Source organism: Triturus cristatus, chromosome 2_1 (assembly GCF_964204655.1).
Source record: "Triturus cristatus chromosome 2_1, aTriCri1.1, whole genome shotgun sequence".
Classification (NCBI taxonomy): domain Eukaryota; kingdom Metazoa; phylum Chordata; class Amphibia; order Caudata; family Salamandridae; genus Triturus; species Triturus cristatus.
In genome coordinates, this window is record NC_140581.1 from 438120700 (window position 1) to 438146259 (window position 25560).

General features: G+C 43.2%; 1 protein-coding gene across 2 annotated transcripts in view; it reads left to right on the top strand.

Moving 5' to 3' along the window:
• Positions 1-25560, top strand: part of SLC30A5 (solute carrier family 30 member 5) — a 427281-nt gene that overhangs the window by 282062 nt on the left and 119659 nt on the right. For both annotated transcript variants that reach the window (XM_085632130.1, XM_085632138.1), the window contains exons 11-12: positions 11881-12038; positions 21717-21846. In XM_085632130.1, coding sequence (XP_085488256.1) covers positions 11881-12038; positions 21717-21846 — 288 coding nt within the window. The remainder of the gene's footprint in view (positions 1-11880; positions 12039-21716; positions 21847-25560) is intronic.

A 25560-nucleotide genomic window follows, 5' to 3' on the forward strand; every position in this document is an offset into this window, starting at 1 on the left:
CTATTTCCATTACCCGGGCTGTGCAGTAGTAGTCCTGTTCCAATTTCTGTGACTCCTTTGGTGTTTTTGGTCCTTTTTCAGTTTTTATCGTCAGCTTCCGTTGAAGGTCGAAGTTTTTCTTTCCCTAGAGCAAGAGCAAGTTGGAGGCGGACCCCACAGTAATGGTATTCATGTGGGCCGCCATTTTGCAGTTTTAGGACCTCGCATCAGATACTGCCCATAGATAACAAAGAATGGTGCCAAATAGAGTGCTCCACTTCCCGTGTGCAGGAAGATGACTCCAATATCAAATGAAGTAGCAATGGGCTTTGAGAGATCCCAAGCTTCCTCAAGAAGTCCGCTACGCGAGCGTTGCGGCCATATGCAAAATTGGAAGCCAACTGCACACGCTCACATGCACAGCACAGAATGTGAGGGTCACACCGCCAGAGCACCAAGAACAGACTCCAAGAACATACTCAGCGCCGATACGAATCGAGCCCGAGCGGGCGGGGCCAGGCTGCGGCTTTATCCGGGGCCGCCTGCTCCGTGTGACTCCGTGACTAGGCAGACCCGCAGCGGGATGAGGGCTCACCTTGCTCCCCCAATCCCCCCGCACGTCAATGTCTCGCCCCAATGCCGAGTTAGGATGCCGCTTCGTCCGGGGCTGCAAGTACTGTGCGTCTCCGTGTGCTGTGTCTGGTTAGATCCTCTGCAGGGGGAGAGCTCACCTTGCTCTGTCGACCCCTCTGCACGTCCGTATCGTCCCACGCCAGCTGAGCACTTCCACTACTGTTGCAGATGGCAGCGATGTTCCAACGGAGGTCCCGTCCAAGATCCGCTCTGTTTTCGGCGATCCAAGACGGATTCTGCGCCGCCAGCGTCAGTGCAGGCACAAGTGGGAGTCTGTGAAAGATCCGGTCAGCGCTCCGCTTCGTGGATGGTGAACCGCAGCCAGTCAGCCCCACCGGAGTCAGGAGGGACTGAGGTGAGCATTAGGATTGGCACCACTCCCGCTTCCAGTAACTAAAATCGTTGTGACTTCTGTTTCATATTCCGTTCCCATGTTCTGTTCCAATAGTCAACTGCCGCTAGCAGGGATATTTAATACAAACAGATCCCAAGCGTGTCGGAGCTCCTTGGTGAGCTCATACCAGTCGGCCATCTTGAATACATAGTTGAACTGAGCATAAGCAGCATGCCTGGCGGTGGGAAGGGTGGGAGTTGTGGGAGGGTGGGGGAGTTACACGAGGCGACCTGTGTTGGAAGATGAGCCTTGAGGGGACACATCAATAATGTACTGTGGTGGTAGCTAACTCACAGCAGCAACCTCAAAAACAACCCGGGACTGAGATTAATATTATCCTCCTTTTGCACAAGTGACACTGCTGGACAATTGCAGTTGGAATACTGGGGGTCGTTGTGTTTAACTGCTTCCTTGGGGCTCAATCATAATCCGAAGGATATTGAGAGTTGTCTAACCATGTCTGTTGAAAAAAGCAATAAAGTTTGTTTAAAAAAAAAAAATACAATATTTACAACAAGAGAAAAGACACAGAAGTACTACAACACATACACAAAACAATAACAACATTACATACAACAAATATCAAAGGAATTATTTAAAGCCCAAGTTCCATTTTTTTTAAAAGTGCCCTTGGAGCTTACATTGTTTTCCAATTCCACTCCCTCCTAAAAGTGCAAAACCAAAACAGTGTCCATACTGAGCGCAGAGAAAAATCACATGTCCTTAAAGATTGTTTGTTTTGAGCTTCAGTAGTATCACATTTATAATAAACTCGTTTGGTAGATGAAAAACAGTTGATGCGTTTCAAACCCTTCTATATGTATTTTAGGGTTGTCTTTATGACTCGGAACACTAGAGCGCTGAAAAAAAACAACATATTTCATCCTTTCTGTAAACATCATTCCCATCGTACATTACACCCCATCTAATTTCCTCTTTTCTCCACTGATTCTGATTTTCAAATCAACTTTGAAATAAGTTCAAATAATCGTCCATCGATTAACTTCAAATAATCTGTGAAAAGGCAATGCGAGAAAACAATCACTTTATAATCAACTTTGGGATTATAAAAAGCCATTAATGGTCTTTCATCCGAACTGCAAAAGGACTCGCATCTAATGAGGGAATCATTCCTCAAACCCCAATTCAACAAGATTCCAATTCCATCTCTTTGTTGTGAGGCTCCTAGAACAAAATAAACACCAATATCATCCTTGTAAGACAACATAATATCCACAACTTTACAAAACAAGCATATACAATGCAATAGGTCTCGCAATGACATTGTTTGGAGCTATTGGCATTGAAAATGTTATTGGTTTTTTTTTCCCCTTCCTTAAGTATTAATCAAGTAATGGCGTTGTAAATGACAATGTCCTTTACCCCCTGTTGACCCCCGCAAAGCTCATCAGCATGTGCCCATCATAAAAAGGAATATCTGACAATCGCATCTTAAACCTTTTGGAAAAATTCTAAAGCTGCGTCGGGTGCCACGAGCAAAGGTGTGTAGATATTACTAGTGCAGCAGGTGCAGTGGCACAGAAACCTAGAGGTCTGTGAGGGGCCCCCTGTACTTTCATTAATGGTTGTTTTTTACTATCAAAACAGAGGATGGGGGGGCAAATCTCATTTCTTACATTATTCAATTAAAAATTAGTCACTGTGCCACCAAAAAGCACAGATGATGATAAAACAGCATTATGAGAGACCTTTTGTATACCATTCTCTGCTTGACCTAAAGGATCTTTGGCTGACAGAGGGGAGAGTTTTATTAGCACAAATTAAAACTGTGAGAGTTGAGCAGTGAGGGATGACAGCTCCTCTCCTAAGTGACGCGTGTAAACAAACGCCTGCATCACAGTGAGGCTGCCGGTGCTTAGTGTTAGAGTTTTGAAACTAGACAGCAGCTGCATCCTTCTGGATTGCTGGTAGCGTCTTCCTACTCCGCCTGGGAACCACGCAAAGGGTGCAACATAATGGGGGCGGCATTTTAATGAAACGTTACAAAAACAGGATTACTGACTTGAAAACCATATCCATTGCAGGCAGCTGCGAGGAGGCAGCCACTGTTACATGCTGCAATCAGACACCCAACTACTTTCATTAACAGTTTCACTCCTAGAAACGTGCACAAATACAACTTGCAATAGTTCTTCCCCTCCTTTTTCCTGTGCCACCCTTTCGTAGGAGAAGCGGTCCCTTCCGAACACAGCGTTCAGTATCTCTGCAGTCCCAAATTGATTCACAAATGGCAGCAAACTGGTGCGGCACCAAGACGCAGTGTCCGCTCAGAAGCTGCTGGGAGAGAGCGGGGCCTCGTGACATCTGGGAAGGGAACCGGTTTTTGAACAGCCAGATTAAAACCAGTGGTTAGCCTCCGTGTTTAGGTGTCACAGTGCTGCCTCCTAGTGCCGCTGTCACCTGGTTTATGCCTCCCCTTCGCCTGCCTCACGCCCATGCGTGACAGGCAGCAGATTAACCCAACCATAGGGCTGCTGGCCACTCTATGGGTTGTGCAATATTTAAAACCCCACCGCAGTGTGTACAATGTATTGAACCATACTGCATTCTACTGTCATGTTAATTCCTCTTTTAGACGATTTTTCATCACTTCGTGCATAGGTGCACATGCATTAACAGAAATAAAAGGCAATGTTTTAGATGCATGCTTTTACGATAGAAAGGTCGAACCAATTTTTAGTAGAAGAGTTATATAAAAAAACGCATTTGAAGGGTTTTGCAAGTGTGTGGTGGTGTTTTGTAGGCTCATCCAACGCTTGTGAGGCTCCGAGCGGCGCAGCCAGCAAGGTGAGGAGAACGGTTCGCCTTGTAAACCTCAATTTCACCGGAGCTCCGCATTTGTAATTCATGATGGGCAATAAAGAGTGTGTGGTGTGTTTCAGGGATGGGTGAGCAAATAAGAAACGAGGCTAGACTAGACAGAGGGTGACAGAGACGGGAAAACCACGAACGAGAACTGTGAAAGACACGGAGTGCTGAGGGTCAGAATGGAGTGTTAGAAGGGCAACGGGACAGAGTGGGAAAGCGGAGGAACAGTTTCGGGAGGGAGTGCAGTGCTGGCCGCAGCACTGAGCACACAGCACGCAGAGGAACTCCTCAAAAGAAGAGACGGGACAGACGGACACCACACTCAGCTGTCCCGGGAGGGGTGTACTCCTGAAGGTGGGACACATGCCTACCGGAGGTCCCGGGGGAAAGGCTGGCGCGCAGCCTGGGCTGTTTACCAAGGAGAGCATGTCAGCAGTGCGAGAATACTTCCAGCTGAACTTGGAGTGTGCTGGGGGGGTACTAGGCACCTACGGGAGTGGGATCAAAGAGCCCGCAGAAACCTACCACAAGATCGGGTGCAAATATCCCCACACGAGGAGCCAGGCCCGCCCCACCTGTTGGAATCTGAAGCCAGTCCTTGGGCCCCAGGTCTGGGCGATGTTTGCCAGCGTCTCCACGCGCTGCGGCCTGTAACATGACCCGCTCACCGCACACCCATTAGGCCCTTCTGGAAACTTCCATCCGAGGGGGGTTAAAAAAAAAAAGTAAACTAAACAGAAAGCGCGGTGTCTCTGAATCAGGCACCGCATTTATCTTTAAAGTAAAACAAGCCTTTCAGACCCACTGTTAAAAGCCAACGTAAAACCACTTACAGTGCAATTAGCGTTAGCGCCAGAGCTGGAGATTTGGGAATTGGAGAATCGGGTTCGAGTCCCGGCGTACGTTTAACATCCTGTGATTCTGAGCAAGTCACATATTCATCCTGTGCTTAAAATAGACATAAACAAGGGAGAAACAAGTTTTTTTGGTAGTAGCCAGTGCTGTATAAGAACAAGCGATCACAAAACCGAAAGCGATCGCCTTTTGTGAAATACAAAGCCGCGAGTGGTGCGCGCACGCCCATATGCTTTCCATTATCGCGCCCGTGTCTGGGCACGATAATTGAAACCATATGGCAGGAAATGCGCGTAATAGACACCAATAGGCCAGGGGCGAAGCTATGCGCCCGCCTCTGGCCTATTGGTGTCTATTTGACAAAAGAACACGCGCGGAAAGGCCAATAGCAGGCTGCAAAGGTAAAATCACACGCACAAGCGTGTGCATTTTCCAGGGTGATTTTCAAAACCCAGACATAAGGACTCTTGCCTGCGCGAGCACTGCTGCGCAGTGCAAGCAGGTCGCGAGACCTAAAAAGTACATTGCTCCGTTGAACCAACTAAGAACTCTCTTACTCGAGCGCAGTGATATTACCATGAATCAACAAGTGCTTCTAAAGTACAATGACCAGGACCCTAGAAAAAGACATTCAAATGCCTCTGCAACTCGCCTAACTATATAAAGAATACATTGTCCATTATGCCTTCAATATTGGGTTTTTTCTAATTAAGTACAGGCGTACATCCGCAAATATTTGAGTTATACAGGTGCCTAGCAAATACCTGGAAACAGAGAAGTTTAGCCGTTGTCTAGATGAAGCTGTTCCACTTCGTGGCCTGTCAAGTTATTTCCTGGTATGCTGACCCGATGTTGTTTATTGGGCAGTGTACCGGAAGTGCTCTTATCGGTCATATTGGATCGAAAACGGGCAATAGTGTTATTATGATAATCAAAAAGGATCATAAAGTCACAACTTGGAGTTGCGTATATCATGGACTGAATTGCGGAAAATGTGAAACAAGATGTGTTTGGAAACAGAAAAACTTATAACCATAAAGGTGCTTGCGAAACATGGTGCATACAACTGAATGTAGACGAAAAATCAAGAAGTGGGAATTTAATCAGATGTCGAATCCCAACAACTTTGTTTATGTATAATTCGGAAGTTGACAAGATTAATTGAAACTGTGCTCGTTCTATTATGGCAAATGTTCCGCCTAAGGTGTTTTTTTGGAAAACGTATTTCATTTGAATGTAAATCGAACACAGATACCGAATCCAATGGATGTTGGTTTTGTAAATCAAGGTTTGCATACATCAATGTAGTTGTGCATACACTTGGTAGTATTGAAAACGATTCAAGGCTTAGATTTCCAGTTGTGCGTCAATTTAGAAATCCAAATGGCAATCTTTTTCAATTGTGCGTGGAAAAAGTATTGGGCCCATGGTATTGAATGGGACGTAGTTCATTAAAATACATTCGAAATCAGAAGTGGTGCGTGTGAAATCTTCAAATTTCTCTCTCATGACGAAACCATATGTAGGGGAATCAGATGACTTCAATATAATAAATTATGGAGTTCAGTCATTTCATTAAGACTGTCAAAAGCTGTGCTGAATTTGACTATTAGAAGAGCCTCCCTTTGGGTCCCACTTCTTGGGACTGGCACAAGGCGCCTTTCTAGCAGTGATCCTCAGTGCAGTGAACTGTGCCGAGATGTATGCTTCAGGGCAGCCGAGTGCGCATTGCTGTCTACTGTTACTTCCCACTACAGGATGGAGTTAGAAAATACAGCATTTGTAACATGTGACAATAGGATAATGCCTACTATGTTATCAATTTGAACATTCATGAAGGCTTTAATTAATCATATGTTTTTACAGACTACTGTTTGTGGTTTCATTTGCAATCGTAACCAGACTAGCTTGGGTGTTTCCTCAAAGATCTAAGAAGTGGGATGAGAAATGGTAATGGTTTGATTCCATTCAGTCATTATTCTGATCGCTCATCCTTGTCCAACCCCTCCATGTTCATTTTGGCTTTGTTCAGTGCCCATCTAATTTAGAATAAAGCATAATTTCCACTTTGACGTCCTATCACAACTGCAACATTTTCCTTGCATCCATCTGCTTTGGAGAGACCACTGTGAGCACTCCTAGCCGGATGTATGATTAAACCACTACTGCCTAAATCACGAATTCCTCAACCACGATGGCTAAACAACGAACAATCCCAAACCACTACTTTTTTTAGAACGAGTTCCTAAACCACGATAAAATATTTAAAATACACATTTACACCCCTTTTTTTTTTTTATTTGCATGTTTGACATTTTTTATAAAAGAAATCTAATAATAGATTAATTTAAACAATGTATTTGTTGGGGGAGACCTCCCACACCCCCATCTTTCCTTATTGGCTGAGTCCAGAGCATTGCCAGTAACGCTGTGCCCCCGACGTTGCTACAAAGCTGGCATGATGAAAGCTGACTGCATCCCCGCGCTCATCAGAGCCCGCCTGCCTGGTGGCTGCAGTGCCAAGTGATTCATGCCAGGGGTCGATGAGCGTGTCAGGTCAGTGGGGGCGAAGGGGAGTGACTACCATGCAGAGTTTTTCTCTGCAGCAAGGAGGCTTCAGAACGGGGAAGACGAAGAGCAACTTAAAAAGCTTTTATCTCTTCTTTCTCACGACTGAAATGCACACCTGCCCTGTCTTGCGCGTGCATTTATCATTTTGACATTACTTAGAAACAGGAGTCACAACTGATGCTTCTCTTTTAGCAGTCATAGGAGGGGGCTTAACTAAAGTGTGTGGCTCCTCGCAACCTCAAACGTTTCAGGCAGACACATATTTGTACATTGTTTAATCACAAATGTAGAAGCCTTTCGTGTCAGGCCTTGGCAGTCTTAGATCGTTCGTGGTTTAGAAAAGTTGTGGTTTAGGAAAGTCGTTGTTAAGGATTTTCGTTGTTCGGCCTTCGTTGTTCAGGTAACTCGTAATTAAAACTTCGTTGTTAAGGTTGTTTCCCCTCCTAGCCACATCTTTCCACGTCTTCATTCCCCACCCACCAATTCCCCAATAGAATCATTTTATCTACCTTCCCCACCCTTGACATGGTTGCCTATTCAATTCCCTTTCTCTGCTCATTTCACTGTTCAGGCCCCTTCCTTCATCCATACAGTCACCTCAGTTCTTACTAAATATTGCCGTTCACTCCCCACCCCAACTCCTCTGTTTCCTCCATCTGAGCTCCCTGCTCTGTAATAAGACATGTGGTCCCCTTCACCCCTCTTGCCCAGTTACTGTCTATGTTCTTCTTCATGGCTGCTCTTTCTACATCTCAACACTGTCTTGTTGCTTGCTTATAGGCATGTTATCATTAAGTCCGCTGTCTTTGAAGCCCATCACCAACCACCCACCTCCCAGACTAGGCATGTAGCCCTGTTCTCTGCCTTTGCACCACAAAAATAAACCAAGAATATAGACCATCACACAACCCTAGGGGTGTCCCTCTGCATTCTATATTCTCTCCAATGATGCAATTTGCTTTAACACACAACTATAACCCTAAAAGTCTTAAATGTCCCTAATTTCTGACAAAGTAAAAGCACATTTTTATGATCAGTACTCTCAACTGGGCAATACTAGTTCATGGGTGTTTGTTCTGGCCTCTGACTTTAGCAAAATGCAGCATGCATGCAGTAAAACACAAGCATACATCTCCGAGGGTCTAAGACTTAGCTTTGTATCTTTAGCACCTAAGTGATGATATTTTGCCAACTTCCTTCTGAGCGATATTTCTATACTTTCCATCTTATCTTGTGTCACATTTATACAGCCTTTAAATCACAGAGTCTTGATTGGACGTTTTCTAGTGCCAATAGAAATGCTTTATTTCCTCTCTTCTCACTGGATTGGATATATACCGACCCTTGCGCAGAGTGCAGCAGAGCCCAAGGTTTGACGAGGGGCCCCTCAACCAGGGTCAACATCACCACGAGTGCGGTACCTTTCAATTGAGCAGTGGTGAAGGGACTTGTCCATACTTGGGAGTGCCATTTGGCTTAATATGCAAGACTGTCATTTTCCATTGGGACTGAGACAACTTTTAACAAATACTCCCGCAGTATGGATGTTGTGGTAACAGCAGGAAGTATAAAAGACATTGGCTAACGAACAGCCAATCCCTTCCCTCCTTTCACCCACTGCGCCCAATGAGAAGCCATCTAGCAATTTAAAGCACCGACACTCACAGACTGCATCATTTCCCTAATGCGAGCAGAAGAAGGCAGAACGCCGAAACGCGTCCTCGCTGATTTGAAGTTGAAGGAACCCCGTGAGTCTCGGAAACGGGACGCAGGAGCGCTGATATATATATATATTTTACATACATACACACACACACACACCTTATTATGCTCTGTTTGGCGTGAGATTGTCAGTACACCACTGAAATATCAAAGATGTTTAGTAAAGCAACTTTTCATTTCATGCACATAGCCATGTTTTAAATGCCATGAAAAAAAGTCCAACTATCCTCTTCTGGATGTCTCCTTAAACTTAATTCTAAAAATGAAAGTGTCATTTTGTTGCAATTCCATTGCAGTCTCAGATTACATCAAATAATAGCAGCTAATATATTGCTTGGTTCATTATACCTACGTATTACTTAGCACCAAGGGCTTGTTGCTATGTAAGCCAATCAATATTTATTTTAAAAAAATGATTTATTTAATTTCATTTGGTTAAAGAGCTTTTTATGCCTGCATATAAGTTATACATTAACTCAACTAACCTTCAAAATATGTACAAAGCCTACAAAACACTAGTCCATGTGTTTAGTTTTTTAAGCACAACAATAATTCTTTGATTGTATTAATTGCTGAAGTAAAGCTTTCCATCATATGAGTTCAAGGTTTCTCATTTCTATTCAAGAAAATGCCAGTGATGCTATTCAATTTTTCATTTGTGTATGCCACATCTTGTGAAAAGTCGACTCTTTTCGTGGGATTTCAATTCTTTATTAAGCTTTTCTTATTCAAGAGTTTTACAATAAAAAATAAAAAATCAGTCGCCACGCAGAGCGAGAAAATCAACTGAATTAAATGCTATTCCAAAGTCCAAATGTATACCATAATAATAATAATAATAATTGGTCACTAAAACCAAATGAAGAGGAAAATGGAGAAGGAAAACAGGCACCCGTAGCAGGGAGTAAAGATGAAATTGGTTAACACCTGTATGGAAGAAATAAGATATGGTTGCAATCTATCCACATCTTCCAACACATCCAGCAATAGAGGTCGAAGGCCGGGAAACCCAAAAAGGGAGGGGTCAGGGGGCACAGAATAGGGGTCTGTATGAAATATGAAGCAGGACGTGTTCTATGTAGACACCTTAAATAAATAGGTGAGCTCGATTCTGCAATCATTAAGAAAAGAGCCATATCATACATGTTGTCCAACCAGTTCGGCAGTGTAGATTATATAGTCGACTTCCAAAGATGCAGTATCACCAATTTAACAACCCTGAGAGCGGTGAATAGCCATCTACAAACATGCTGATTCACTGAAGCGAGGTCAGACGCATCATGTAATAGCACTAACTGGGCTGTCAAAGGTCTGTCCACCCCAAGGGTCCTTCTCGTATGTTCCCAAACATGCGTCCAGAAGGCCTTCTGATGGTCACATTCCCATAAAATAAGAACTATATCACGGTCTGGTAAATCACATCTCCAACAGCATGAATCCACAGCAAGGTGGGCTCTCTGTAACTTTATTAGGGGCCAGTGCCAACAGTGCCGGATCTTAAAAAGACGTAAGTCACCCTTCTCTGATGTGGAGTAGAGCTTAGCAACTTGTAGTCTCAGTCTTTCCGAGCCCCAAATTAATTGAGAGAATTTGTCAAACCATGTACATTGAGAGAAAGTACCTTCAAGGGTCTTTGAAGTGTGAGGCCCGACACTGTATTGATGAGAGCAATTTGGTTTCCTGAGTGGAAAAAAACACTCGGCAGACAGGGGAAAATCCAATATAAGGGCTATAAGATTGCTTATGATAATGAGGAACTCTTAGGGTAGGGGGGAAGGGTAAGTGCTTGTGATAGGAGAGGTGGCTGGAAAGGAGATATTACCAGAGCCACTCAGTGGAAGTGGAAAAGTCCGTGTCAAGGACAGAAATAGATCTCAGAGCCCCAAGAGAACTCTTATAGACCTTGAAATAAAATCTGTATGCAGGTTACTAGAGAAGGCACAGAAACTGATGGGAGCTGGCCGCCCACCAATGCAAGAAGTCCTTTTGGTCCATTAGATTAGAAGACAAAACACTAAAAGACATAAAATACAAGTAAATTATAACAGGACCCAGGGATTAAAATCACTTTTCAGCCTTTGAAATTTAAATCTGCACCGTCTCCATGACAAAAGTGCAGTACAGATTTTGTTTTTCTACAGAGCCCTTGCTTAAAAACTAGAGTTTGTGCAAATTGTGCATTTCTATTAAATGTAACCAATTTTCCATTTTTAAGGCAATCGCCTTGGTCAGTTTACTGAACTCTTATTGCAGAGCACTATTTCTTGACCCGCTATGGCCTTCTCATGAACTAGTGCACAGAAGAAAACAGTTTACATTAATATATTTTGTTTCTGGGCAGTATAATACCTGCCTGTAAGGCAATCCTAATAAAGAGGAATACATGTTTTTCAATATAATTAAACCTCTTCAAAAAAGGGTGGAATGTGATCATGGAGAAGCAGAGAAAGGGAAAAGAGCATAGGTTTATTTTGACTAATATTCCGCTTTATAATATAGCTCAAAATAGCCATGGAAACAAGGCTAGAACAAGTAAGAAACACATTATACTAAAAATAAATCTCAATCTGAGGAAAGAGAAGGGCACCCATTTTCTGCTCTTGCAAAGGCAGTATTAATGATTTCTATTTTTTCGATCTTTGACCTATGAGCTAGGTTCTGGATGCTGGCAATACACATTTTAAAGAGATTGAAAAATTGCATATCACCTGATTAGTTATACAGGATGACTTTAGGTCTTTACATATCCATTTGTTTGCATTATACTATGCATTGAGTGGGCACCATCCGCTAGCTAAAACATTGTTTGTGATTGCTTTTTATAAAGCTCTAAATGATGACTACTTTATTGAAACTTACAACATACTGTTATTAACAACTGCTCTGTCTTATTTTAGTCGTTCACCTTTGTTGAGCTTTTCTATGGCGTCTGGACTAATAGTCTAGGCCTCATCTCTGATGGATTCCACATGCTCTTTGACTGCTCAGCTTTGGTTATGGGCCTCTTTGCTGCTTTAATGTCCCGGTGGAAAGCAACACGTACATTCTCCTACGGGTGAGTCAATTCCATTGTGTAAACTTAGGACCTGTTAACGTTTAAACACACTAATCATTCAGGTCACCGTAATTAAAGCAGGTTTACAGTGAGTCAGTGTTCTTTATTTTAAAAGTTTGTGTTGCATATCATTTATTTATTGCATTTCCAGTCTTGAACTCCTATTAGTAGACTTTTGGTAAGTAAGCATAAGCAGTAAAGCTGGCATTTTAAATTATTCTGCCTTGCCCAATGTTGCTGCTGATAAATAAAAATCACCTTTAGCCCTTCGAGGTTAAATGTTCACTCTCTTTTTGTACAACAAAATTACTTAATTTGCACATAACCAAACTGACATTGCTCATTGTACTTTTAACCAAGAAAGATAAACCCCAAAGGAATGAATGGATTGTAATGTTGGGTTCAAAAAGGTGATATATACAGGGACGGGGCAGACCCCTTTCCCTCCTGTACATTGATGAATACCCGGAGTCATTGTTCAAGACACTAGTTCTTAGAATATGTGGGAGGATTGTCAATCCTCTGAGATACCACATGTTGAAACCGTTTCTTGGACAGCTGCGACACTCAATGGGTGCAAGAAATTCAAATTGCAGATGACATCATATCTATGGATTGAGTTGGGGCAACTGTGTTTAAACACAGCACTTTTGCAGTGTGTATCTTTTCTGAAATCATATGCTGTGCATTATTCTATCATCTAGTGGTTGGGTCCTGAATTCTCCACTTTTTTGTAGATTTTCTATTTTTGTGTTTTTTCTATTTTTGTGTTTTTGTTGTTCGGCGTCAGTGGATTCCCCATTTGGTACCTCCTGTGTCATTTTATGCCCTCCCCCAGAAGCTCCAAAATTTGGTCACTATTCTAAGATTCTTCTCTTGTTTCCGCCGTTCGGTCTGGATGCTTGGCTGAAGGCTCTCCAACACGAGTAGGAAAACATTTGAGAAGAAGTTCATGAAATGTTCACCGAAAGATTACAGCAAATACATAGAAGAGCATTCACAGCAAAGTACTGGAAGGGAATCCTAGAGGGAAGGAGAGGATTTTCCTCGACTGGTTGGAGAATGCCCAGACAAGGGGCTCCCTGTACGGCCTAATGAAGAAGACTCCATTCCAGTTCCACCTGAATTGCCACCACAAATTTGTACTTAAGGACCAACACCCTTTCTGCAACCTCTGCTAGCCCAATAACCATTGAAGCGAAGACAGCAACGCCTGTGCCTGGTTCAAATCAAAGATGCTGAGGTCGAGGGAGAATCAGAGACAGGCACATTACACCATGCAGGGGCAGAAACCAACTCTGTACCTAAGAGACGTGGTATTGTCGAGCAATGAGGAGAAAAACGTTGCAAAAGGTGCCAAGGTGGAAACATCCAATGCCGACCTGACGATCATCAAGGCCGAAACCCAAGCAACTAAAAGGACAAGAGATTGGAGGTAAGAGATGCATTGACCCCACATAAATGATCAGTCTCAAAGTCGTCGAAGGGAGCCTTGTCTTTAACACTCGCTGACTGGAGGCAGGCCCTGAGATAAAGATCCCATTGGATCCCTCGAAAGTGACACCACAAGAAAACAATCTGCTGATAAGTCTCAGTTGTCGAAGAACGGGCAAGGGAGGGGCGCTTCGTCGTTGAAAAAGGAGAGTTCTCAAGACGAACATTGAAGCTCGATAACTGATACGTCGTAGAAGGAATCTTCGACTTCAAAGAGAAAATCTACTTCGAACCTCCGTCCCGAGGAACTCTCAGTGGAGATCAAGAGAAAGAAGCAGCGCGTCAAGGCCATAATGATGGCATTACTTCAGAAGAAGACCGACTTCAACGAAACCTTGAAGGGATTTCGAATTCCACTGAAAATTTCAACGCCGAAAGACCAGGGCATTAAGTACGTCGAAGATATCAAACCTCCTTTAACACCTTAAGTGCAGGAAGAGGAACAATAACTCTTCTACAAAGAAGAAAAGCAGGAAGGGCTGGGCAGGTTCAAGGCTCAGAAGAATCAGAATACACTGATTCACAGTGGCATGATTTGGGGACTGACTCCCCAGGGGAGGGGGTAGACTGCTATCCATCGAGGCCTTCGCCTCTGGTGACATTGGGATCCCAAGTTACTAAGAAGGCTGAGGATAAGTATGGATTGCAGCTGGAGGAGGAGAGTCCACAGTCTTGTGTGCTGCTGGAAACCCTCTTGCCATCCCAAGCCAGGAACCGGTTACTTCCAATGCTACCTAGTGTCCTAGACCATTGAAGGGTGGCATTCAAGGAGCCTGTCACTTGTAGAGCTGTGACTCCAAGGGCGGAGAAAAAGTATAAATATTCATCCAAGGACCCAGCCTACATCAAAGGTACAGTGCTGGCTGATTTGATCATTACCTCGATGGCACAGAAGAGGGCAAATATCCCTTTAACATCGGGGCAGCCTCCTGACAAGGGGAGCAAAAGGATGGACCTCGTGCAAAGAAAATTTGAGAGTAGCGCAGCCAGTCAGTGGCGCATTGCAAATTCAAATAGCCTCCTAAACAGACATCCCTACCGGCACTGGGAGGAAATGGATGACGTTATGAAGCACCAGCAAGACGAGTACAAAAAAAAGAGCCGCACACCTGGCAGAATAAGGCAAACATATTGCCAATACATGCCTAAAATCGGCATTGGACACGGCAGACACAGCAAGCCACCAGATGATGACAGGTTGTGCAACCTTTCACTCTCTGCGAGAAGCTTGTTAGAGCATATGATGGCTCACACAGGCTTATCTCCAACGCCTACAGTACGCGCCAACACTCCATCCCCCCTGCATCCACACCTACCAAACTGTATGTCAGTCAAACACAGTGGAAGGGCATAACACCCAAGCAATCAGACACACCGTGGCGGGACATAACCAAAACATACCGTAGCATCTACCTTCGGGAAACGGCATATAAGCTTATATTCCTATGGTATTACTCACCTGCATGTCTCTCCGTAATCTATCCTGGCACACCCTCTCTATGCTGACAGTGTAAAAAACAGACTGAGAGGACTTCTGTCACATATGATGGTCCTGCACCCTCATCGCTACCTTCTGAAAGGAGGTGCTAAGTTGTATTAAAGCCACTCTAGGGTACCCTCTCCCACTCTCTCATACTGTGATCATCCTGGGGATTCACCCTCTAGCCTTGAAAGCGATGTCCCATGCTGATTGAACACTTATTAGTTACATGCTCAAGGCAGCCAGACAACATGTAGCCCACGCATGGAAGAAGACCCCCCTCCTCCATGGCTCAATGATTCTCTCGCCTATGGCTTACCTTGGCAATGGAACATCTGTCCCACAGAGTCTAAATTTTAAGCTGTGTGGTGATCCCTAATACAGTTCCTCAACCAAATAGAATTTACCTGCTTTAACCCACTAAAACTGAGACCTGCCCTCGATTACTCCTTGATTACCCGCTTGACACGACATTGATGTGTAATAGGGGGCATACCTGTTGCCCCTTGCTGCCTTAATGATGATCCAACAACTAGGCACACCACCCGCCTTGACTTGGACCCCCTACCCATGTTCTTGTGTATTTTTGTTTTTCTGTACTTTCTTGTAATAACTAACTAAATGCACTATAGATAACCTGATGTTATGCTCTGTTAACTATGAGTAATGATACATCTCAAATGCCTTGTTAACTGCCAATCTGCAACTCAATCTGCACTCTGTAAACTTCATCTGTGTTGTTATGCTGCAATGATAGTCACCTGCTGAAGTTGTGTTTTGAAAAACAAAAAACATTATTAAAGAGAGTTTGAGTAAAACAAAGTCAATGAGATTGCAAAATCCATGGGACTGTTGCAATTTAGAGGATGTATAAGAAGAGGGACAGTGCCATCATGCAGACGCTCTGGGAGAGGCAGATTCCAATCGGGAATATCACGTCAAGCCTTCCAGGAAAGCAGTCAAATTTCGGCATCCCAGCTGCACTGGTAGTACCAGACACAAGGACGGTTGTCCTTTCATCGAAGAACGCAGGGAAGGGAACACCCATCACAAGGGATGGACAACCCCCACTAACAAGTGACTTGCCAAAAAGAAATCACAGCCTCTCACACACACCACCAGTGGGAGGCAGTGTACTGAACTTCCTTCAGGAGTGGAGAAAGATAACATCAGCAAATGGATCCTGAACGTTATCCAGTTTGGATATTGCATAGTATTGGTAAGATACCTCCAGCACGGGAACCAAAAAAGGTGGTCCATTCAAAAGAAGAAACATCTTGTCTACTAAAAGAGGTGCAGGAGTTGCTGGAAAAAGAGCAATAGAGAAGATCAACCACGGAAATTACTCAACATATTTCCTCATACCGATGGTAGACCGCTCTCTGCTCCCAATTCTAGACCTCGGATTCATAAACAAATGTATAAAACCACAAAGATTCAAGATGACAGAGTTACAGGAAGCTACCCCACAGTTGCAAAACGGAGATTACATAACTATAGAGCTAAAAGACACCTACTTGCACATCCCAAGAAATGCAAAACTGAAAATAATTAAGATTTTTGGTGATCAAGACTCACTACCAGTTCACAGTGCTGGCTGGCATTTGGGATAAAATCAGCGCCTAGAATGTCTGGCAGCAGTTGCTGCTCACTTAAGAAGACTGCGCATACATGTCTATCCTTACCTGGATGACTGGTTAGTAAGAACAAACTCCTACAACATGTGAAGAGATCATATGCTGCATGTAATGACAACACTATTTACTTTGGGATCTCAATAAACATAGAAAAGTCATCACCCACACCAGAGCAATTAAAAAATGTTTCTGGTAGCAAGGATCAACTGTATCCAAGGGATCGTTTATCCAGGAGAGAGAAGAATACAATCCCTATTGCTTGAAACTTCCTTTGCCAGAAGGGGCAAGCTCGAACAGTGAGGACAGTGGGGAATTTGTTAGGGAAAAAGGCATCATGTATTCCTTTGATTCCATATGCAAGACTAGCCATGAGACCAATCCAGGAATGGCTTCACAAGTAAAGGTCACCAGCAACAGATAGTTGGTAAGATCTAGTGGTTGTCACACACAAATTACAGGAGGAGATGGCGTGGTGGAACAGATCACATATAAAGCAGGGGAGGAACTTGGTACTACCAACTCCAACAGTGTCAGTTACAACAGATGCTTCTCATATGGGTTGGGTAGCTCACATGGATCTGCTCAAATGCGAGGAGTCTGAAAAGAACAGGATGCGGTACAACATATCAAAATTCTGGAACTAAGGACAGTGTTCCTAGCCTTAAAAGCATTTCAGAAATAGCTATTAGGACGGACAATATTGATCCAAACTGACACTGTATCTACAATGTTTTAAATCAACAAACAAGGAAGAACTCAATCCCTTGCCCTTTCGAGATTAACCCAAGTACTCTGGAAGTAGGCATTACAGTGGAAGATGGACATAACAGCTGTTCATCTACCAGGCGAGGACAATGTCGAAGCCGACAGACTGAGCAGACAAGCCACATGTCCTCACAAATGGGAGCTAAATCAGCGTATTCAAAAATAACTTGTGGAGTTGAGGAATAACAACAATAGATCTATTTGCAAACCCAGTGAACACTTAAAAATGCCAAAGCTTTGCTTCCAGACAACCATACCACCAATCCCTAGGGAATACTCCATCGAAAGACTGCTCAGGGATAATTTCATACGCTTTTCCCCCGATCCCACTATTACACAGAGTGATCAGCAAATGCATAGATGCAAAATGGCTCTAATACTGATTGCCCCTCAGTGGGCAAGACAAACCTGGTTTTCAGAGCTAATACAGCTAGTGCAAGGGAACATTCTGTATTTACCATCACAACATGGCCTGGAAAATGGAAGGGTACTACACCCAGAACCAGAGTCTTTGAGCCTGTCAGGCAGGCTCCTGAAGAATTCGTCATCTAAAACTAGCAGAGAACACAGTGGCTGTTCTAAGAGAAGCAGGAAAGCCAACAACAAGGGAAGTTTTACATTGCTAAATGGAAGAGTTACTCTCTATGGTGTCTTAAAAAAGATTATTTAGGAAGAAAACCTAACATAACATGTATATTTGCACAGAGCATGTTCACTCATGGGCATCTTGAAACTGAATAAAGGATGTTTGTTACCCAACTCGATGGTACTAATTTTATCAACCTCAGATGGATGAAAGGCGGCCGGGATTTGAACCTGTGACCATGAGGTCGAACACAGGCCCCTACAGTGGGCGCATTAGTCCACTAAGCCACCAGACCCAGCAACAGTTTTGAAATAACTAACACATCTTATAGACTGCAAGTTAACATGTGCATCTTTAAAAGTACACTTAGCAGCGATAGTGGCCTACACAAGAAGTCACATAGGGAGAAGGTTCTTCACAACTCCAGTCTTGGAAGGGGCAAGAAGAATCTCACCACCAAGAAACGAAATCTAAATGTGGTACTCACACAATTAATGAAGACACCCTTTGAACTGTTGCACAAGGCCACATTAAAAATGCTTTCCCTAAAGACAGCATTTCTAGTGGCCATAACATCCCTGCACAGGATGAGTGAAATACAAGCACTCATGATTCAAAAACCATACCTTCAGGTTCACAAGGACATAATCGTCATGAGGACAGACGCGCATTTCTTACCTAAGCTAGTTTCACACTTTTTTTCTAAAATCACGCAGAGAGAGCGTTACACAAGGTGGGACGCATGACGCACCATTATGTACTACATTAAAAAAACAGTAACCAGCAGCAGGAAAAAACAACTATTTGTTTCCTTTGCAAACAACAATATGAGAAACCCTGTATCTAAGGGCACAATTGCCAAGTGAATCTCCCAAACTATACAACTGTGCCACACAAGTGCAGGTGAGAAACAAATTTCAACCCCAAGGGCACACTCAATAAGGGAAAAAGGAAACCGTTGCCTTTCTAGCGAATACATCCTTACAGGAGATATGTATGGCAGGAACCTGGTCATCAGTTCACATATTCATGAAACAATACTGCATAGACATTCAAATGAACAAAGAAGCTCAAGTGGGACAAAAAGCCTTATGCCATCTGTTTACAAATATAAGCTCATCTTCAACCCAACCACCGTAAATTTTGGGTGGCATAAAAGAGACCATACATTACATGCAAAGTAAACCCGTACACCAGAAACCAGAGAGATATATAGCACCACTTTAGAAACCATTGCCATGCCATGCCATGCCAGAACAGTTCACAGCTATTGCCAGATGACAGTGCCCAGTTGTATCATGGGGTTAGGCATTGCTGGACCGTGTGCTGGGGGCCCCCAATGGCATCAGTAGATTAATCCCTCGGGCCGAGGTCTCTGGGGGAGAGGAAGCCTGGCTCCCACTAAAATTAAATGGTGAGAGGACTCCATATATCCTCGATCTGCCAGCACAGGGCTGTAGTTCTGCCTACATTTCCAACTGTTTATTACAGTAGACTAAGTCTGAAATCCAGCTGTGCCTTGTGGAGACCCTCGTCTACTCCACTGCTTTGAAACATTGCATTTGGCTAAAAGTAAAGCCATGGTCACCAGTTGTCGAGTTGCCTGCGTGGTAGGTGCTGCTCCCAGAAATGCAATTTTGGGATCTAATTGTAAGGCCTCATCAACTATAGTAGGGAGTGCATCCAGGACCGACCCCCCCCCCCCCCCCAGTTTTGTTGTATAGGTTGGCAGTGCCACACCAGATGAAGGATGCCATCCTTTGGATCACTTCATCTTGCACAGGTAGAGTGATTGTAGGCCCATTTTGCAGAGTCTTTCGGGGTGAATCATTACGAATAACAATTAGAAGAACCACCCAATTCGATTATTTTTTACTAGCAACACCTGCAGTTCAGGTCTCAACAATGCAGGGTCTTTGTCAGTTTTTATAGCACTTGCTATCTTGACTGAGCCTGTGTGTTTGTACTTCTAATGTTTATAGATAAGATACTAAAGCAATAAGGAGATTGTGAGACCTAAAATTATATTTCATTCCACTTCAGTAATCAAGTTACTTCCTTTGCACACCTGAATCGCCAAGGGTGGCGATGGCTAGCAGAAAAGGCATACCCCATGGTGCAGTAGATGGATAGTGGCTAAGATATGAATAACATTATATTGTCAAATCTGTGTCTCGTCTAGAGACTATAGGCATAATTTAGAGGGCAGTATGGAATGAAACCCTCAAAATAACTCCACTACTCACAGTCCACACCATGTACATGCTTTACTCCACCTGCGCCCACCTTACATCTACCTCGCCCCTGACACTGCTAGCATTAATGCAGCCCTCAGCCACACTACAGACCACACTGGGAAAATGTTTGCAAGTACCCTTGGTGTTCAGAATCACTAGAAACGAGTGGCAAAGTCAGTATGTCCCAAAGGTGAGACCTATTGACATTGCCAATGCTTGTATCAGTATGGGGCTATGGTAATGGAAGTCACATAGAGGCAGTGTAGTGCAAAAATGGTGGTAGATGGGAGTTGGCAGTTTTAGCGGTAGGCAAGGAAGCTTGGGGCTGTGACTGGTTCCTGGCAGAAGAGTCGGGGATATTTTTGGTAATTTGTGGGCTTTGGGTTGCCGGACAGTTTTTCTTTTAGTGTTTCCTAGGGAGTGAATGATGTTGACTGATTTTGGGTGCAAAATGGGACTGGAGGGTGTCCAGTGGGTTAAGAGAATGCAGAGTAGGTCCTGGTGTAATTGTAATTCCTTTGTTGTTCAAAGATGTGTGTTAGTTGCAAAATAAATATCACTCAGTAGGGTTGCTGGCGGCTACAGAGCTACAGGCATGGCATTGCGCATAGTACTTCATTGGGCACACTTGCAAGAAGAAGTGAACCCCATCCTGCTTTTTTTCTGCTCTGCAGAGTAGAGAAAGTAATAATGTAACCTGAATTACCCTTAAACATGCAGGTTTTTGCAAGAATAGCCCCTGGCATTACTTAAGACCTCGCCAAAAAAGGGTGGGATTTTTCTTGTTGGTGCAATGTGTACTTTTTGGCTATCTAGGTGGCATAGGTCCACGTTCAATTTGTGCACCATAAAATCTTAGTTGCGTGTAAAGCACAAAAAATAAATGAGACTTTGAGACCTGCATTCATAAATAAATTGTTTGTAGTAGTGCCATATGCAAGTGCCCTTATCCACATACAAATCTTAAATCTGATTGCACATGCAAACATGTTAAAGCACTCCCTAAAGTTTCTTGTTAACAGATTGTGAAGAAAACTGCTTTTTGTTAGTTGATATGGATCCTCACGTAGTTACACCCAGTGCTTAGATGTTTGCTGGGTCCCTGTCCCTGCTAAACATGTTGGGTGCCCTGATGTTTTGACTCAGACTTTCAGCTTTTTGCCTGAAGGGGTAAAGTATTACTGACTATTCTTCATAAGTGTGCCACTTGTAAAAGTAGTGACGTGGAAGTGTCGCTATTTGTTTTAGAAGTACTGTACTGTATGATGCTTATGCATGACTCCATTAACTGTGTTTTCATTGTGTGAATGGTATGTCTATTTGAATGCAGGGCCAGAAGTGTGCTTATGCGAGTGCAGTGGTGTGTCTGGATGGATAATGGGTCTACTTATGTAACTTGCTGGCGAGTTTTTTCTAAATGTAAAATGGATTTGTTTTGTTAGTTACTCATGCACTTTAATGTTTTATTTTTGTTTTTAGATATGGTCGTGTGGAAATTCTCTCTGGATTTATCAACGGTCTTTTTCTAGTGGTGATAGCTTTCTTCGTATTCATGGAGGCTGTGGCCAGAATACTTGACCCTCCAGAAATAGATACCGCTATGTTAACAGTAAGCTCTGCTTACCTACTGTTTTTTAACTATGTTTCTTTGTTTAATGCTTTGTAACTAATACAGTTCAATATGTTGCTTACACATTATACTACTACTTTGTAATTGAAATATGTTAGATGCTTTCTCCAAGGGTCAAGTCTCTGCGAAAGTGGAGGGGAGCAGCTCTTTGAATGACCAGAGACCTTATAGAACCAGTACTTTCAATGCTACATAATTTTTGGGAGGTCAAATTCAATCTTTATAAATCAGAATTTGCAGTTCTGTACTCCATACTAAATCATTCTAGCAGGATAAAGTTCCTATGTTATGTGACTGTTTTTGCATGAAGTGCTTCAATGACCTGAACATGTCATTCTGAATCCACAGTTAGATATTATTTTACTTGATTGTGATCGGCACTATGCATTACAGATGTTCATGTCAAATTTATATACAGTATTACTTATAGCTGCTTATTTTCCCTTTGAAGTAGCAAGACAATAGCATGTTCAGTCCTATATTCTGTCTGGAAATACTAGGCCATCCAATGAAAATCTTCTGTTCTTCCCTGGACCCTGAAAATTGGGTAAAGTATTTCTTGAATCATCCAATTATTTTCAGGGAGAGTTAGCCAGACAGCATGCAAGTCATATAGTCTATCAAGAAATGTTAGTTCATCAGATTAAAATCTTCTTGTCAACCCAGAAAAAATAGCCTTTGAAGTACAGACACCAGAGAATTCACTAGTGCCAAAAATTAACACCATCTAGACGTTATATTAAGACATACTGGTCTAAGTGTCTATATTCTCTTTGTTCACTTAATACTCCTGGACAAGTGGGTGGATTGTAGTATCCTCTGCCATTTTCATATCAAGTGCAAAAGCCCTTTACTCACTTATTGACTGAAAATCCCGTAGAAGGCTGTTAGCTCGGGCAACATTAAATGTTTTGAGATAATTGTACTGAAATAGTTCACATCTTCCATTGTTAATATACTTGCACTATCAACATGTAATGCTTTAGTGCTGTTTTTGGGAGGTTTAATGTTATTTATATTATCTGGGTGATTATGAAAGAACTTCTCTGTTATTTCAAGAATCACAAAATTGTAAAGCATACTCCTATCCGAAAGTACTTTCAGACCATTCCAATGATGGGAGTCCAGTGCAAGGATGCACTTAACATGACATCACACAAGAGCCTTAAATACACAATGTGGTATCAGTGTAGGGTTTCAAGTATTAGTCGTGAGCAAGGAGAAAATGTCCAATTACACATGGTCATATTTGAAGTGAGTGAGAGTTAGTGCTCTGATGGGACTCTAAAGTCATCTGAGAGTATGAAGCCTCACAGAATGTTCTGTTCAGATCATTTAGTCACAAGTTGTGTGTAAATTTCATGTCTCCATCATTGCTTGAGTATGTCTCGAATAAGGTTTTCGGCCACCCAGGTAGTTGCTTTACCTCAGTGTCTGACCATTTTACACCACAGTGTGGGATGATTATTCAACTTTGTACACTGTGTTTCCGGAACAGTTGCAAAGCTCAGCATCTCTCCCCTCATAGAGTTACTGGCAGAGATTTAAAATATGTTGTATGTCTGCCATTATTTTCAAGGCAGCTAGGGATTGCCCCCTATTTGGAAAGTATGCCATATTACTGTGACAACCCACACAAAGTATTTTTTTGGTGATAATACCCTGGGGGTGAGAAGCAAGATTCAAATAGATCCTATATGTAGTCCCACCCGAGTGCCAACCAATGCTGACAGCTGTGTCTTCTCTTATAGTACATGTACAGTTGTTAAGAGAAATGCGCAATACAAGGGCGTGAACATCCTGACTGATATTCACCTTGTTGGTGACATGTGGCACATACACATGGATGCAGCCTAAAACACCAATAAACCTAAAATGCCAAAATTGAATTGGATTTTTCATTTAAAATAAATATATAAATAGTAGCATTTCTATAACATAGAGCATGCACTCTTTCACTTTTTAAAACATAGCTTTTATTTGCAAAGAAAAAGCAAAGTAATAGAAGGCATGTTAGCCCATAGGCTGCCTGGATAAACCAAAACAGAATAAAAAGTGGCCGTGCCTTTAAGACCTTAATGGAAGTGGCCCGATTAGGGCCACCCGGGTCACTCGCGACCACCTCTCAGCCTTCCATGCAAATGAATAGTCGGTCAGACAGTAGAGAACTCAAACCAAAGTTATTTATTAGTATGCGCTCGAGCGGAGTCCGGTCTGACCAGCCTCCTTAGATAGCTGCAGAGGAGTGAACCCCGTCTGCAAGGTAAAGTCAGATATACATTTCCAACACCTCTGAGATCCGCCCAGACTGGAATTTTCCTGCCTGGGCACTGATGAACAAAAGAGGTACAGAAGGATGAGCTACCATCCTGAGACCGGGTACACACTATCTTAGCTTCAAGGTTACTCTGCCCGGCCCGTCTCTCTGAGAGTGGGAGCAGGGCTACCTACTAGGAAAGGCATGCAAAACAGAATGATCTATTCATTAGTGCAGTGAAGCTCAACCTTGAATAATAAAGAGAAACAATTGAGGCTACTTTCAGCTGAGGCAGACCGTATGAGATAGAAGCTTAATTTTGATCATGGCACAAAATTGCAGCTAAATACAACATTGTGCCGCAAATGCTAACTTAACTCACACAATACTAGAAGGAGTCAGCTAGACATATTTTTCAGTTCAACAACCTTCAAGACCTCCATGCTCCCATCATGCCACACAGGTGACAGTTAGGCAGTTATTTTTTCCAGCTCCTTCTGTGAGGATCTTAGAGGATTGAGCTTGTCAGTTTTTGACTTTTTTTGTCAAGAATTGTTATCTAGAAGCCGTTTTTTGATCTTCATTCGATGGTTTCCTGCGTGACAGGAAAAGTATCAAGCTGCATGCTATACAAGAGAGAGGAAAGGTAATGCGTAAGTCGGCTTGGAAAAGCAGACTTGGGTCGGCATTGAGAATTTATCCGCCACATCATCAGCTGACGTCAACAGTCCAGACACAGACTGTCAATGTTGACATCTTCACTGACGTCGAGACCTCTATCTTCGCACGTATCGCCACCGGCAAAGAGACACCAGACTTCTGGTTCGCCTACACCCGGCGTCCAGAGTCCCTCAATGTCAAAAGAGGTACAAGTGGCTGAATCGCAGAGATCGAAATCGAGATCTAGACGGTCTACGTCAAGAGGCACATCATCCTACTCAGGAATCAGGATTGTGCAAATTACTCCGGAGCGATCTCCGGTTCGAGAGCAACAGACTCCACCAGTTAATATTTCACCACGCTGACTACAAAGTGTGAAAGAGTTGAGAGTACCAAGACGGAGTCCAGGATCTGACTTTTCTCAAATTTATTCACCTTTTAGGGTCTCAGGTGGTACTCCTTGGCCCACGACAACTGCCACAAGATCTCCTCGAAAGAATCCAAGGAGAGCATGGTCTCCTTCCACAAGACCGTCTCGTTCTAGGACATTTCACAAATGATCATCTACTAGATCCCGTCACTTTCATTCGTCCAGATCTCGGAGACACAGGCATAGATCTCCCTACTGGTCCACAGACACATCTAAATCGTCTGTTCGGAAATATTCACCAACCCTGTCCCCAACTCCTCCAGCCAGGGTGTCACCAGTGGACTATATTGTCACATTCAATAAGGTCCTGCGTAGAGGTGCCGCTAAACGAAATATTGAGATACCT